The sequence below is a fragment of the Elephas maximus genome, chromosome 5 (genome assembly GCF_024166365.1).
Source record: "Elephas maximus indicus isolate mEleMax1 chromosome 5, mEleMax1 primary haplotype, whole genome shotgun sequence".
Lineage (NCBI taxonomy): Eukaryota > Metazoa > Chordata > Mammalia > Proboscidea > Elephantidae > Elephas > Elephas maximus.
In genome coordinates this window covers 107,329,893-107,346,628 of record NC_064823.1, presented here as the reverse complement: position 1 = coordinate 107,346,628, position 16,736 = coordinate 107,329,893, and the positions used below count along the sequence as shown (strand labels likewise).

At 40.7% G+C, this 16,736-nt stretch overlaps 1 protein-coding gene across 4 annotated transcripts in view; it reads left to right on the top strand.

Annotated features, from left to right (window-relative positions):
• The window catches only part of PDGFRA (platelet derived growth factor receptor alpha), a 54,199-nt gene that overhangs the window by 16,775 nt on the left and 20,688 nt on the right, over positions 1–16,736 (top strand). For all 4 annotated transcript variants that reach the window (XM_049886881.1, XM_049886884.1, XM_049886883.1 and 1 more), the window contains exons 4-12: positions 2,264–2,524; positions 3,787–3,917; positions 6,289–6,460; positions 6,553–6,742; positions 9,245–9,360; positions 10,297–10,423; positions 13,035–13,228; positions 14,194–14,288; positions 14,509–14,641. In XM_049886881.1, the coding sequence (XP_049742838.1) occupies positions 2,264–2,524; positions 3,787–3,917; positions 6,289–6,460; positions 6,553–6,742; positions 9,245–9,360; positions 10,297–10,423; positions 13,035–13,228; positions 14,194–14,288; positions 14,509–14,641 (1,419 nt within the window). The remainder of the gene's footprint in view (positions 1–2,263; positions 2,525–3,786; positions 3,918–6,288; positions 6,461–6,552; positions 6,743–9,244; positions 9,361–10,296; positions 10,424–13,034; positions 13,229–14,193; positions 14,289–14,508; positions 14,642–16,736) is intronic.

Below are 16,736 nucleotides of genomic sequence, written 5' to 3'. Positions count from 1 at the left end.
GTACTTTAGATGAAGGTTTACAGAACAGACTAGCTTCTCATTAAACAATTAGTACACATATTGTTTTGTGACATTGGTTAACAACCCCATGACATGACAACACTCTCTCTTCTCAACCCTGGGTTCCCTATTACCAGCTTTCCTGTCCTCTCCTGCCCTCTAGTCCTTGCCCCTGAGCTGGTGTGCCCCTTTTGTCTCATTTTGTTTTATGGGCCTGTCTAATCTTTGGCTGAAAGATGAATCTCAGGAGTGACATCATTACTGAGCTAAAAGGGTGTCTGGGAGCCATACTCTCAGGGGTTCTGCAGCCTCTGTCTCCAGCCTCCAGTAAGTCTGGTCTTTTTTTGTGAGTTAGAATTTTGTTCTACATTTTTCTCCAGCTCTGTCTGGGACCTTCTATTGTGATCCCTGTCAGAGCAGTCAGTGGTGGTAGCCGGGCACCATTTAGTTGTGCTGGACTCAGTCTGGTGGAGGCTGTGGTAGTTGTGGTCCATTAGCCTTTTGTGTCTTGTGTCTTTGGTTTTCTTCATTCTCCCTTGCCCCCGATGGGGTGAGGCCAGTGGAGTATCTTAGATGGCTGCTCATAAGCTTTTAAGACCCCACACGCTACTTGCGAAAGTAGAATGTAGAATGTTTTCTTTATAAACTATGTTATGCCAGTTGAGCTAGATGTTCCTGGAGACCATGGTTCCCATAGCCCTCAGCCCAGCGATTCAGTTGCTCAGGGAGTTTAGATGTGTCTATGGAGCTACCATGACCTTGCCTTGGTCATGTTGTGCTGGCTTCCCCAGTATTGCGTACTGTCTTACCCTTCACCAAAGTTACCAGCTATCTATTGTCTATTTAGTGTTTTTCCACCCCCACCCCTCCCCTCCCTCGTAACCATCAAAGATTGTTTCTTTTTGAGTGTAAACCTTTTCATGAGTTTTTATAATAGTGGTCTCATACAATGTTTGTTCCTTTTGTGATTGACTTATTTCACTCAGCATAATACCCTCCAGAATCATCCCCATGTAGTGAGAAGCTTTGAAGATTCATCGTTGTTCTTTATCATTGCGTAGTATTTCATTGCTTGTATGTACCATAGTTTGTTTATTCATTCATCTGTTGATGGGCATCTAAGTTTTTTCCATCTTTTTGCTATTGTGAACAATGCTGCAATGAACATGGGTGTGTATATGTCTATTTGTGTGATGGCTCTTTTTTCTCTAGGGTATATTCCTAGGAGTGGGATTGCTAGATCATATGGTATTTCTATTTCTAGCTTTCTAAGGAAGTGCCATATTGTTTTGCAAAATGGTTGTACTATTTCGGATTCCTGGTAGTGCCAGGGTGAGATGGTATTTCATTGTGGTTTTAATTTGCATTTCTCTAATGGCTAGTGATAGTATTTCATAATTTTTTAGTTATGAGTTTTTTCTCTTGTTTCTTGTTCTCTTGAACAGAGTTGAACTCTATTATTTTATTGTACATTTTTGTTTTTAGTTGTTTAGATTCTGATTTGAATTCTTAACTAGTATTTCTATTTATCGTCAGTTTTTTTCTTTTTTTAAATAAGGTACAGGCAATCTGGTATTATTTATACTTTAAATTTTCGGAAATAGATTTTTTGGAAGTAGATCTCTAGGCCTTTTTTCCGAAATACCTCTGTTGTTGTGTACACCTCTGGGTGGATTGAAACCGAGCAGCTGAGCGTGTTAACCATTTGCACCACCTAGGTCCTCTATAACTACATGCCAAATTAGTTACAAAAAAAAAAGAAAAAAACCCCAAACCTATTGCTGTCGAGTAAATTCCAACTCCTAGCAACCCAATAGGACAGAGTAGAACTGCCACATAGGGTTTCCAAGAAGCAGCTGGTGGATTTAAACTGCTGACCTTTCGGTTAGCAGCCAGGCTCTTAACACTGCACCACCAGGGCTTCAAACTGTGTATACCAACTCAGAAGTAATAACTTTGAGGTTTTAAAAATTTTGTCTGGAACAAACTGGTTTGCAAATTATTTTTCTGGGTTTTCTTAAACACACACACACGAAACTCTTATATATCCTATTTAAAACAAAAACAAAAAACCCAGAACTCCCTCCTTTAAATCATCTTCTAGCTGTTCTGGTGACTAAAGTCAGTGAGGAAACTTCTGGATATGTGGGTAAAGGTAAGTTGCCACCTAAAAAGATTAATGCCAATGAGATGAGTTTTTCTGGATATATGTATAAAGGTAAAATTAATGTCTTATAAGATTTTTTTTTCTTTTTAACCGCAGACCCAGACGTAGTCTTCATACCTCTGGGAATGATGGATTATTTGGTCATCACGGAGGAGGATGATTCTGCCGTCATACCCTGCCGTACGACTGACCCTGAGACCCCAGTCACCTTACTCAGTGGTGATAGGGTGGTTCATGCCTCCTATGACAGCAAACAGGGCTTTAACGGAACTTTCCCTGTGGGGTCCTACATCTGTGAGGCCACCATCAAAGGGAAGACGTTCCAGACCATCCCTTTTAACGTGTATACTTTAAAAGGTACCTGTCCCCTCTTCCTCCTTTCAATAAGAACAACAGGCAAAAAAAAAAAAAGTGACATTTTTAAAACCATAGTCACTGGTGAAGGAGATTTTGAATTCCAGTTTGGGGGTTTAGGACCCACACAATGGTTGGCTGACTTTGGGGGCTATAGTAATATTGCACTTAAAATTACTAAAGGCAAAGAAGCTTTCTTACCTCTGTAAGATTTCATGTTTCATCGGTTGACTTCAAAACACTGTAAGGAATTCTTTTCTTGTATAAGCCTCTTACTCACATTCCTGACCACAGAGGCCCTAAAAACAAATACGTCCATGGGGGTTGGATGCCTGGATTAATTTTAGTAACTTAAGAAAAGCGGTTTTGATTTTGAGAAAGGCTTGGAGGTGAAGACCTCATCCCTTTGATGTGAGTGGTTAGCGTGAATGGTAAAGCAAACCACGGGTTCAGGCCAACAGATACTCAGCGAGCACTTACTGTGGACAGGTAGGTCTGCAGTAGGAAGAGTATGCCACGGCAATAGTATTAAGGGCTTATTTTGTGCCAGGCTCTGTGTTAGGTTCTGGGAAAGTGCTGAGAATAACTGGAAAGTAGAATGGAAGAGAGGAGGAGAATAAATGATGGGGCAGGAACAATGTGCCTAAAAGAGTACCAGTCAGAAAAGGTTGATTGGTTGAATACATGAAGAAATACATCAATAAAAGTGATTGGAAAATAGTAAAAGCATAATGAACACCAAATGCTATGGTGTTTTGTGTAGTTGGAATTGATTATTGTTGCTATTATTTTTTCGTATTTCTTTGCTGTACAGGCACACGTTTTAGTTGCTGTTGAGTCGAGTCCAACTCATGGTCACCCGATGTGTGTCAGAGTAGAACTGTGCTCTGTAGGGTTTTCAGTGACTAATTTTTCTGAAGTAGATCTCCAAGCCTTTTTTCCAGGCCTTGTTGATGCCTCTGGGTGGACTCAAACTGAGCAGCTGAGCATGCTAACCGTTTTTACCACGCAGGTCTCTGTAATATAACTACATGCCAAATTGTGTGTAACAACTCAGAATTAGGGACTTGGAGATTTTAAAAATTTTGTCTTGAACAAACTGGTTTGCAAATTATTTTTCAGGGTTTTCTTACATGCACACACACACACAAAACTACTATACAGATCCTATTAAATATGACAACAACAAAAAACTCAAAACCTTATGTGATTCTAACTATGCTATGGATATTTAGGTCCTTGTGTTTGTTCTTATCTTTTTATAGCAACATCAGAACTTGACCTAGAAATGGAAGCTCTTAAAACTGTGTATAAATCAGGGGAGAAGATTGAGGTCACTTGTGTAGTCTTTAACAATGAAGTGGTTGACCTTCAGTGGACTTACCCTGGAGAAGTGGTAGGTACCTTCAAAGCTCATGGGGGTATGCATCGAATACAATGAGGCTCAAAAGACTGTATTCCAGTTACATCTGTCACTGATGGGTCACATCACTGAACTTTTCTAGACCTCAGTTTCCCATCTCTATGTTGTTGTTAGGTGCCATTGAGTTGGTTCCAATTCATAGCGTCCCTATGTACAATAGAACGAAACACTGCCTGGTCCTGTGCCATCCTCAGAATCGTTGCTATGCTTGAGCCCATTGTTGCGGCCACTGTGTCAATCCATCTTGTTGAGGGTCTTCCTCTTTTTCACTGACTCTCTACTGTAATACCCATCTCTATAATGATCGTAATTGACTAGATGACTGTTTTAGTTTCTTAGTGTTACTGTAACAAATACCACAGGTAGAAGGCATTAAAGAACAGAAATCAATTTTCTCACGGTTCAAGAGGCTAGAAGTGCGAATTCAGAGTGTGATTCTAGAGAAAGATCCTTTCTTGACTATTTCAGTTTCTAGTAGCTGGCAATCCCTGGAGTTCCTGGGCTTGTAAATTCATCTGTCTCCATTGTCATCAGATAGAGTCTGTCTTCCCCCATTTGTGCTCATTTGTCTCTGTGCTTATCCTGCTCTTTATATCATTCAGAAGTGATTAGGACATACTCCACACTGATATGGCCTCATTAACAAAAAAAACCCTATTGCCAAACAGGATTGCATCCACAGATATAGAGGTTAAGATTCCAACATGTATTTCTGGGGAGAACACAATTCAATCCATAACAATGACCTTTAAGGCTCTTTGATCAGTGGAAGATTCTGAGATGACAGTAGCTAGATCAGAACCTTCAGAGTTCGTACTGATTGCTGATTGAGCCTTCTTTCCGGAAGTCAAAAAGAAAGAGGAGGGTTCTGTGGCTACAAGATAACAACCAAAAAGTTAGAAAAGCTAAAAAACCAATGGATTTAAAATTTTTCTAATTGCTGAGACATTGATTCTCATTTTTCTTAGCTCCCATGCCGTTTGGGTTTTGAGACGTTTATTCTGTTGATTTCTCCCCTCTCCCTTTTCTGCTTCCTTGGCATCCAGGACACTGTGCCTTCCTGTTCTGCCTCCTACCTGCCTGCTTTGTCTTTTTGTGACTCACCTTCGGTCAGCAATCATTGCTTTAGTCATTCAGTGAATATTTAGTGATGTTTGCCAAATCCATGGCACTGTGCTAGAAACCAGTGCCTGCACAGAAGAATGGAGAGGGGGAGAGGGGGAGGAAGTAAGGAAGGAAACCACCAGGCTTAGTCTGAGCCACTGGAGATTATGCACAGCGTCTCCTTTATTCTAATATATTGTGGTAGGCGTATAGGAGAACCATGTGTAGGAAGGCCCAAGGCAGAAATGATGAACAGTGTTTAATACAGTGGCCTCATGGAGAACATAAGCCAGATACAAATTTTTTTCCCTTTACTCCTGAGTTGTAACTTTCTGCTTCTTGCCTTTTTTTTTTTTGAAGTTAATAGTTCTCTGCTATTATCCATTTCTCTTTCTCCTTTTATCCGTTCGTCTCCTTCATTCTGCTGCTGCTCTTTCTTCCTTTCTTTCTGAGGCATCTGATTGGAAGTTGGGCATTTTCACTTATTGCCTGGTAAAGTTCGTGCATTGAAGGGATAGTCACAGTTCAATATGTGTACATTTTCTCTAAAATTTGAAGCCTTTTTTTTTGTTGTTCGTATTTGATTGTCTTTAATCCTTAAAACATAAACAATTTTTTTTCCATGTATTGGTGATAGACAATTTTTCCAAACCAAAGTGCATGCTACTTGGCCCAAAAGTGTATAATCAAAATATTGGTTTTTTTTAAACAACTTTTTTTTTCTGATTATAAAAGTAATTCAGGTTTATTGTTGAAATTTTGTAACATGTAGAGAAACAGAGGACAAGCTTCTCAGAGCATCACTGTTAATATTTTGGGGTGATAAATTCTTTAAGTATTTTTTAAACAGATGTATTTTATATATAGATCCAAAAGCAAGCCAAACCAGTTACCATCAAGTTAATCCCTACTCGTGGTGACCCCATGGGTGTCAGAATAGAACTGTGTTCTGTAAGGTTTCAAAGGATGTGATCTTTCGGAAGTAGATTGCCAGGGCTTTCTTCCAGGGTTACCTCTGGGTGGACTTGAAGTGTCAGCCTTTTGGTTGAGTGCTTAACCGTTTGCTCCATCCAGGGATTCTCTACGTATATATACATTTAATAACTAATAGGTATTGTTACATGCTTTATTCCTCAGCAGTGTAGGGCAGGCACCTTCCTATGTCATTACATATTCTTCTAAAACAACTTTCTCAGCAGCTAGCTTTTTAAACAGTTGGTTTTCCTCTCTTCTGCTGTAGAAAGGCAAAGGTGTCACAATGCTCGAGGAAATCAAGGTTCCAACCATCAAGCTGGTGTACACTTTGACAATCCCCAAGGCCACAGTGAAAGACAGTGGAGATTACGAATGTGCTGCCCGCCAGGCCACCAAGGAGGTCAAAGAAATGAAGAAAGTCACCATTTCTGTTCATGGTACAGCCTGCTCTCTAAACTATCAGTCATCCATGCTGCTTGGGATGTGCTATCTGGTAATTATTATTTAATGGAAACTTTTCTCCATACAGAGAAAGGATTCATTGAAATCAAACCCAACTTCAGCCAGTTGGAAGCTGTCAACCTGCATGAAGTCAAACATTTTGTGGTGGACATAAAGGCCTACCCTCCTCCTAGGATATCCTGGCTGAAGGACAACCTGACGCTGATTGAAAACCTGACCGAGATCACTACTGATGTAGACAGGATTCAGGAGATAAGGTAAAGACAGACCTTTCCCAAGTGTGTCTTTCCTCTTTATTGTGTGGCTCTAGATAGACAAAGATGTGTGTTTGTCTTACAGCCCAGACCAAAAGTTAATCCAGAAAGCTTAACAATCTGAGTTAAGAAATGCTACAAGTTTCTTTAATTAAAACACTGCAATTTGGTAATAGTATGTTAGATAGTATTTTATGATAAAATGAAAAGAGAGAAGAGCTGAAAAGCTCTGCTCTCCAGTGAAACACAGTTTACTGGATCCAGCTAGAAATGGAAGAAAGTAAAATTGGAAACACCTGGACTGAATATATCTTCCTTGATGTCTCTATTAAGAGTAGACATGTGTGGTGATTCCAGCTGCCAAGGCAATTATCATGCAAACTTACATGAAATCATGGATTTAATTTGAAACTTATTTGCCCCAATGGAGTCCTGTATAGGAAATAAGAAGTAGAGCCTGGTTAAGTTTGTTTAGGCGAGAGACCTGCAATGGTTATGTTAGATCCCACCCCTCTGTTCCAATAGACTGTTCTCCATGTCTTAACTGGTGGTGGAGTTTTGAATAAATCACCACTCAGCCTCAGTTTCCTCATCTGTAAGGTAGGGTTAATAATATCTTATGTTCTGAAGGCAATGAATTGAATCGGATACTGTCTTGAGGTCTTTTGCAGTTTTAAGCTATGGTTGGAATCTAAGAGTCCAGCTCTAGCCCTTGTCAGAAATTGTCTTAAAGAGACAAAAGTCAGGAAAGGGGAGAACAGAATCTTTCTTATCAGCTCACTTAAGCTCAGGATGTACTTTCTTTTTTCTGGATGAAATTCAATGAGTAATTACGGAGCTAGCTGTGAGAAAATGGATTTTATGACCTGTGTAGAACAGTGATTGAAAATGAAGTGGAATGCTGAATCTGGAAGGCTGTCTGATGGCCTAAAATGAAGGTGAACAAAGAAGTAGGCAGTGCTGAGCTTTCCAGTAGACTGTGATGGGAGAAGAGTAGGGTATTTCCAGCACAGCTAGCACATCAGACCCTTGTGTTAGCACTATCTGCAAGCCATAATCAACAGTAGTGGAAAGACAAGCTCACCAATTAAGTGGTTCTGGAAAGCTGCCTGTTGAAGGGATACAAGAATTCCTCCAGCCTGTATTTTTTTAGTTCCTATTATGTTCTGGGAGACACAAGGATGAACAAGATGGATGGGGTCTCTGGCTTCATGGAACTTAAAGCCAGTGTACCCATTGGCCTTCTTGATCAAACGAGTGCAGAAAATGAATGACAGAAGATCATTTGGTAATCAGAAGGCAGGTGTGCCTAAGGGGAAGCTGAGGAAATCCATTCCTGAAGCATGATCAATATGATGCAGCGGAGGGAAAACCAGCCCAGTGTGTTCATATCACAGATCCCAGGGCTTCAGCATCTTGGGCTAGAAGACTGTACATTTTCAGATGCTTTTGAGCCTCCTAAATGCTTTCACACATACAGTGTCATTTAAATAACCCTCAAAATGACCTGTGCTATCTGTACGATTATTTCATTTTATACATAAGGAAACTGAGGCACAGAGAATTTAAGTAACGCCCAAGGTCTTCTCAGTCCATAACCAGTGTTCTTCTTTCTCCTTTCCAGTTGTTTTTCCACACTGTGATATTTTATTAAGAAGGGCAAAAAATTGGGCAAATGCTAAATATTTACGCTTACACGCTCTTGTGTGTATGGGCAAACACAGAGGTCCAAATGTCATTTATAATGAGTGTAAGAAATCTTTTGGGAAATTTCCCTTTAATAATGTATGGAAATATATTTTTCTTATTCACTTTTTGAGTAGATGATGAAATCCCATGCTTTAAAAACAAACATAAAGTACACTGTAATAAGTGTCACTCCACTCCCGCCCCTACCTGCCCAGCTCCCCCTCCTCCCCACCCACCACAGGGAATGCATTCATTAGTTTCATTAAGTTCTTGTGAAACCTTCCAGAGTTCCTTTAAGCAAATACAAGCAAGTGGAAATGTTATATCCCTGAGATCTCTCCGTATCAATACGTAGAGAGGGTTCTCATTTCTTTCGTCTGGTGGTGTTCCATTGTTTGGCTTAACCACCTACATGGTAGATATTTAGGGGAACCAAGTATTTCTTTGGAAGGTAAATGTTAAGTTGTTGTGTTTTTTTTTTTTTTTTTTTTTTTAAAGCTGATTAAAAAAAAAAATAGAATGGGTTTATTCTCATCTAGAAGTCAGGCCTTACCAGAGCTGAGTGCTCCTGGAGCCATGTAAGCCGTTCCTCATCTTATCATGCCTGGTTTTCTGTTGTAAGAATTAAGTGTCTATAGCTTGGACCTTCAACATGTGGAAAATATGTTGATAATGCCAGAAAGGAGATGATACAGACAAAAAAAAGGTGTTTTGACTTTATACAAAAATAATTTTTAAATTGAAGACTGTGTTGGCTTAATAATTGGGATTTGCTTAGCTAATACTTGTTGAGGCAAGAAGTCCTTTTCTTTTAAGGTATCGAAGTAAATTAAAGCTGATCCGTGCTAAGGAAGAAGACAGTGGCCATTATACTATTGTAGTTCAAAATGAAGATGATGTGAAGAGCTATACTTTTGAACTATTAACTCAAGGTATGTAAAGGCAATGTAAAGACAACGGTAGCTCAGTGAATCCGGCACTTTTCTATTTTTTTTCTATTTTCTATGAGGTTGAAGAGGGAAAAGCTACACTTCAGTAGGGAAGCAGGGATGTCAGGGATAGCTTTGCTGGACTTATGTATTCAGATAATTCTGGGAGGTTCCAGACTGCTCTAGAGCAATTTGGCAATTCCTCTGCTCTAACGTCTTCTTCAGCACCCATTTCTTAATATGGCACCTCCAGTTTTGGGAAGAGTGAAGGGATGCTTTTTGATCCGGGAAACCTTGGATTGCCCTGGACAGTCTGACATTTTTGCTTAGCTTCCCTTGTAGATATTGTACAGTGGCTCCTACCATAATGGAGTGCCCAAGCCTCTTTACATTCAGGTTCAGCATCTGTTCGCGGAGTGCCTGCCATTTGCCAGGTGCTGTCTCAGATGGGCTCATTTGATCCTCAGAATGTTTGTGATTTGACATTAGCATATCCCTAATTTCTCTGACAGCAGATTAAAAAAAAAAAAAATTTAAACTTAATAACATTCCACAGATACACTTTAGTAAATGCTGTTTTGTGTTACACTTTAGCTGAATCTATTACTTGAATCCCACACTACAATGTAATTTTAAGAGCTTCCTTGCCTTTAAGCCAAATAACCACAGGGTCTTTTCACTTCCCTCACTCCAGATTTAAAACACCACAGGGCACAAATCCCAAAACACTGAAACTGTGAAAAGCTTTTAACCAAGTGGGTCTGTCCAAACTGGAGCACTATTCCACACACAACTGGCTTTCTCACTCTCTGGGGTGGTTATTGGATTTGTAGGTTCGAATGCCACGTGGATGAGGTCTGAACTCAGACTTCCAATTTGCAGTCCCCAGGGTTCTGGGGCATGAACCATTCAATGCTGACTTCCTTCAACCTCTTGCAGTTCCCTCCTCTATTCTGGACTTGGTTGATGACCACCATGGCTCTACTGGGGTGCAGACTGTGAAGTGCATGGCAGCAGGAACCCCTCTTCCTGACATTGAGTGGATGATTTGCAAGGATATTAAAAAGTATGGAAACCAGGTGTTCTTTTTTTTCTTTTGTGGTCAGTATGTTTCTCCTTTGATAAAACTGACCTCAAATGCATTGTATTTCTTTTGTTGCCTCTCTTTTTTCCCCCATAACAGCTTTGTTGAGATATAATTTACGTGCTGTAAAACTCAACCTTTTACGTGTATAATTCAATGGTTTTTAGTATATTCACAGAGTTGTGCAACCATCACCACAACCAATTTTAGAACACTTTCTTCACTCCAGAAAGAAACCTCATACCCTTTAGTTATCATACCCCCAATCCCTCATCCCCCCATAGCCCAGGACAACCATTTCTATCTCTGTATGGCCTTTTATGACCATTTCATATACACGGAATCATTTTGGAGCCCTGATTGCACAGTGGTTAAGCATTCGGCTGCCAACCAAAAGGTCGACAGTTTGAATCCACCAGCCACTCCTTGGAAATCCTATGGGACAGTTCTACTCTGTCCTGTATGGTCACTATGAGTCAGAATTGACTCGACGGCAGTGGGTTTGGCTTTTGGGTTTGGAATCATCTCATATGTGGTCATTTGTGACTGGCTTCTTTCATGTGTATTATTTTTGTTTTATAGTCCTAGCTAATCTTTTTTTTTTAATCTCTGCCTAAAGACTGGGCTTCGGGAATGGTTTCAGTTCTGGATTAACAGAGCGTCCAGAGACCACAGTTTTGGGGGTTCCTCCAGTCTCTGTCAGACTGTTAAGTCTGATCTTTTTATGTGAATTTAAATTCTGTTCTACGTTTTTCTCCTGTTCTCTCCAGGACTCGCTGTTGTGTTCCCTGTCAGGGCGGTCATTAGTTATAGCTGGCACCATCTAGTTCTTCTGGTCTCAGGCTGGTGGAATCTCTGATTCATTTGGTCCTTTAGCCCTTTGGGCTAGAATTTTCCTTGTGTCTTTGGTTTCCTTCATTCTCCTTTGCTCTCAGTGGAATGGGACCAATAGATGTATTTTAGATGGCTGCTCGCAAGCTTTTAAGACTCCAAATGCTACTAACCAAAGTGGGATGTAGAACTTTTTTTTGTAAACTATCTTATGCCAATTGATCTAGAAGTCCCCTGAAACTATGGTCCTCAGGCCCCAGTCCCAGCTACTCTGTCCCTCAAAGTGTTTGGATGTTTAGGAAACTGTGTTGCTTTTGCTTTGGTCCAGTTGTTCTAACTTCCCCTGTATTGTGTGTTGTCTTTCCTTTTACGGAAGTAGACCGTTGTCAACTTATTTGGCCTAAGGCTCATGTTACTCACAAGCTACAAGATGGGGTTCTGAACAGCTTCAGAGAGTGTGTATGCATGTTCATGAGTAGTATAGGGAGAAGGTCTATTTCTTTCATCAGATTCTCAAAGGATCTCTAATCTGAAAAAGTGATGAATTTTAAGAACCACTGTTCTAGGAGAATTTTTACTACTCCAGCCCGCATTTTTACCTCACACTTCTTGTGTGGTGAACTTTTCTACTCATATTTATACTTGTGACTAGACTAGCATGTGAACATAAATGAAAAAAGCACCCATGTGGCTACTCACTACCTCCTTCGTCCACCTGCTGTTAGGTGGAAGTTAACTCCCTTCCTCCCCCGTCCCTCAACCTTCTCAAATGGGCACATGAGCCAAGTGTTCAGGCATCCACCCATGGCAACTGGCTGTGTTCAAAGCCTTGATTTGTTCTTCTGAAGGCTGAGCTTCCTAGTCATAGCCTTGTCTTAGAATTTGAGGGGGCAGGACTTGGATATAGAACGGAGCTGGAATCTAGGTCTCATAACTCAGCCAGGGGCTTGCTCTAGCCCAAGTAACTCCTCAGGTGCCCTTCACAGTGTGGGTGGTGAGGGGGAGCATCCTGGTGAGAAGGGAGGGTGCCAGGCCTTTCTGAAGGGGTGGGAAAATGGGGGGAGGGAGTTAAATATTCTCAAAGTTGAAATGTTCAGTTTGGTTGGTTCAAGGTTTTGGATTTGTAGTGATATTTTATGGAACTTGTTTATGTCTGCCTCTCCTTCATGAACAGTTAACTTTCAATTATCTGAATGTATTTTATTCTCTCTGGTTGTGTGCCCAGAAAATGCACAAAAGTTTTTTTTTTCTTTTTTCTAGGTTTCTCTTTTTTAAAAATTGTGGTAAAATATATATAACAATTTTTTGAGTGATGTTAATTACATTCATAACATGCAACCATCCAATCTGAAACCAAACCCACTGCTGTTGTGTCACTTCCGACTCATAGCAACCCTTGTAAGGTTCCCAAGGCTGTAAATCATCACAGAAGCAGACTGCCACATCTTTTTCCCACAGAGCAGGTGGTGGCTTTGAACCACTGACCTTATGGTTGGCATCTGAGTGCTTTAGTCACTGCTCCACCAGGACACCACTATTTCCAAAACTTTTCCATCAACCCGAACAGAATCTCGGTATTCATTAAGCAGTAACTCCCACAAGGTTTACCGTTAATCTGCACACAAAATAAGCAAGTCAGCCTGCAGTACCTCCAAATGTAGACAACGTGAGAACTGCTTGGTGTTTTAGGTTATTCTCATGGCTGCTCTCCCCCACACTACTCCCAGGAACTGCTCTATATTTATGTCCTTTTCTTCTCCAGATGCAATAATGAAACTTCATGGACGATTTTGGCCAACAATGTCTCAAACATCATCACTGAAATCCACTCCCGAGACCGGAGTACCGTGGAGGGCCAAGTTACTTTCACCAAAGTAGAGGAGACCATTGCAGTTCGATGCCTGGCTAAGAATCTTCTTGGGGTGGAGAACCGAGAGCTGAAGCTCGTGGCTCCCAGTGAGTTGCTTAACAGTCAGAGCAGCTCTGTCTAAGTGATCAGCTGGGCCCTGAATCCCTCGGGTGAAACGTTGAACCCCAGTGGGGGCCAGACAGGCGTGGAAGTCCCCAAGCAGAAAGTCAGCTGTGGATGTTCCTCCAGGGCCTTCTCTGGACATTTTGTGGGAGCTCTTTTGTCAAGATGCAGATCCCAAACTGCATCTTGCAGAGGCCCTTTGGCATCTCACTTGTTCAATTGTATAGCTACCCGATTTCTGTAGTCTAAGCATCGGTGTGTGGGGAAGGAAGATCTCCTGTCTTGTTTATCCTGACAACAGTTGAGACAAGTTGAGTTCTTCAAAAGGAAAAAACTCAGGAAAGCCAAAAGCAACATAAACAAAATTCATCCTCTCAAAATAATAAAGCTTATCAAGTAGAGGTTTCTGAAATTATTAAAACCAGTAGCCATTGAGTTGACTCCAACTCAGGGTGACCTCATGTGTGTCAAGGGTGGAACTATGCTCCGTAGGGTTTCAATGGCTGATTTTTCCTTAGTAGATTGCCAGGCCTTTTTTCTGAGGTACCTCTGGGTGGACTGGAACCCCCAAGCTTTTGGTTAGCTGTTGAGCACATTAACCGTTTGCACCACCCAGGGACTTCTCTGAGGTCATAACAGCTGCAAAACTCATTATCAGTCTTGACTGCTCTAATTCGTGTTCTCCAAAAGGTTAATTTTGGAGCATGTTGAGAGAAAGTATTGAGATCCCCTAATTTTTGTCATTTTCTAAAGGAAGGGTGAGAGTAGACGTTTCATGCAGATAGTTGTTTGAGAGATGGTGTTGCCTGTCCCTATAAGGAACCAGGCCCCCGTCACAGTTCCTCACTGACAGTGAGCGATCCCTGGCCCAGGCCCAGTCACACCGCCTTCCTTCCTGCCCACATGTTCATGAGAAAATTCTCCACCAAGTCTCTCTCTTGTCCTTTAGCTCTGCGTTCTGAACTCACTGTGGCGGCTGCAGTCTTGGTGCTATTGGTGATTGTGATCATCTCACTTATTGTCCTGGTCGTCATTTGGAAACAGGTAGATATTTTCTCAAAGAACTCAAAATCTTTGAAGTCCATGAGAACAAGGAGAACAGCAGTTAGGTTAGTGCTTGGCACAGAGAAGGTGCTCAGTAATATATGTTGAATGAATGTTGTTGAGTCCTACTGTGTCCACACACTTCACTGTTGCCATTAATTAAGCTTTGGTGCATTCAAACTTTGGTAACTCACCAGTTACCTGTCTTGGTCATTTATAGAAACCGAGGTATGAAATTCGTTGGAGGGTCATTGAATCAATCAGCCCTGATGGACATGAATATATTTATGTGGACCCCATGCAGCTGCCTTATGACTCCAGATGGGAGTTTCCAAGAGATGGACTAGTGCTTGGTAAGCTCCTCTTGGGTTGATCTTGCAAGATTCCCCTTCCACTCTTTTTTTAAAAATAATATTTTATTGTGTTTTTGATGAAGTTGACAGAGCAGTTTAGGTTCCCATTCAACAATTTATACACAAAGTGTCCAGTGACATTGGTTACATTCTTCAAAATAGTGAACATTCTCATTATTTCTATTTTGGTTGTTCTGTTTCCATTAATCTAGCTTCCCTACCCCGTTATATTCTCATCTTTGTTTTAAAGTAATTGTTGACCATTTGGTCTCATAGAGGATTTTTTAAAGGAGCACAGTACTCATGGGTGGTATTCTTTATTTTGTGAGCCAGTCTATTTTTTAGCTAAAAGGTGACCTCGGGGGCTAGTTTCAGTTCAAGGTTTAAAGGGTATCTCAGGGCAGTAGTCTCAGGGAGTCCTCCAGTCTCAACTGGTACAGTGAGTCTGTATTTTTTTTTAGGATTTTGAGGTTCTGTTCCACATTTTCTCCCATTTTATCAGGATCCATCTATTGTGGCCCTGATCAGAATGACCAAGACTTCCTTTTGATTTGTACATACCTTTATTATTTATAGGCTTATGGAGGAATAAGGGATCTGAGCTTGTGCTTAGAAAGAGCTAGACAATAGAAATTGGCTTTCAGAAATATTTTCCAGTATTAAAAATGAGCTAATTGGCAGAAAGAATACATTAGGTAAAAAAAAAAAAAAAAAAAGGAGAGAATCTGAATAAAGCATGTACTTTAGTTAATAAAAAAATGAGTTAGTTGGATCGCTGCAATGATTTTTTTTAATCCTTCTCCATAGCAAATTATAGTTAAAGAAAATTGTACAAAGGGAGAAGAGAATATGAGGAGGCCTGGCAGAGATACCTAACAAAATGGTTTTGCTTTGGAAATGACACAAATTGAAATGAGATGAATTTCCGTGACTAAAAAGGAACAGATGATAAATGAATGAAGACACCCATAAAAGATATTTTGATCCAATACATTCTGAGGGTGGATTAGATACTTTTAAATATATATATATACACATTTAGAATGTAGAATATAAAAATATAGAATGATTTTAAAGTAAGAGATGTAAACACTACCAAGCCAATTTATCACAAACTTCTCAAATATTTCAGTCCTAGGTTGAGACCAAATGCGGGACCCTTTAGTCCAAGGGAATTTTTTTTTTTAAATTGCATTTTGAATGAATGAAAACAGGACAAAGACAAATGAAAGTTAGAGCTAGAGGTTGTTTCCCCATGAATATTCTAATGGTATGTACTTTGAAGAATGCCTAATGCAGTTTTTAATTATCCACCTGCCTCATTTTTTTTTTTTTTTCATTCCAGAGTAGAGCGGAGTTTAGTTCTCCATAGTTACTTCACCGAGACCAAACAAAGCACTGTAGCTGCTCTCAGTTTCAAATACTTTTACCAGGGGATTAAGTTTTCTCTTTATTATTTTTTCCCTCTGTTTTACAAAGAGGAACAAGAAAGCTTAGGGGAATTAAGATGTAAAAACAGATGGTGGAAAAGGTCAAAATCCCTAATATCCCAAGAGGCATTTACACACCTGTGTATCATGAAGTTGCAAGTGAAGCAACACTTTTCCAGGTACAGTTTCCAGCAATGCAGACATGCAATAGGAGGCAATGTCATACCATCGGTGTCCTTTATGAGCTGAGCCCTTCCCTGGCTTGTCTCTACACAGTGACCCTGATCACCCCAGGAAACATCCCCCAGACTGGGAGCTCTTTAATGGTAGAGTCAACAGCTTTGATTTCGTTTTGTATCTCCCAACATGAAGCAAAATGCAGTGCTCCCAGGGCACCTTCCTGACAAACAGGCAGCAAGAAGACCAGTTTTTACCTAATCACTTCTTGGCATCAGCAATGTTTTCAGTACTGAAGTATTTCCAGTAGTTAAGGATTTATTGATGCAGTAGATGTCTCCATTTGCATGTGGCAAACAGAAGGGCAGAGAACCAGGGGGCTTGGGCGAGAGCCACAGAGAGCAAGTGCAAACAAGCCAGGGTCTGCCCCAGCCAGGAGCTGGTAGACAGAGTGCTCACACCAGGGAGGGCCCTGCCCCCCTTTCTCC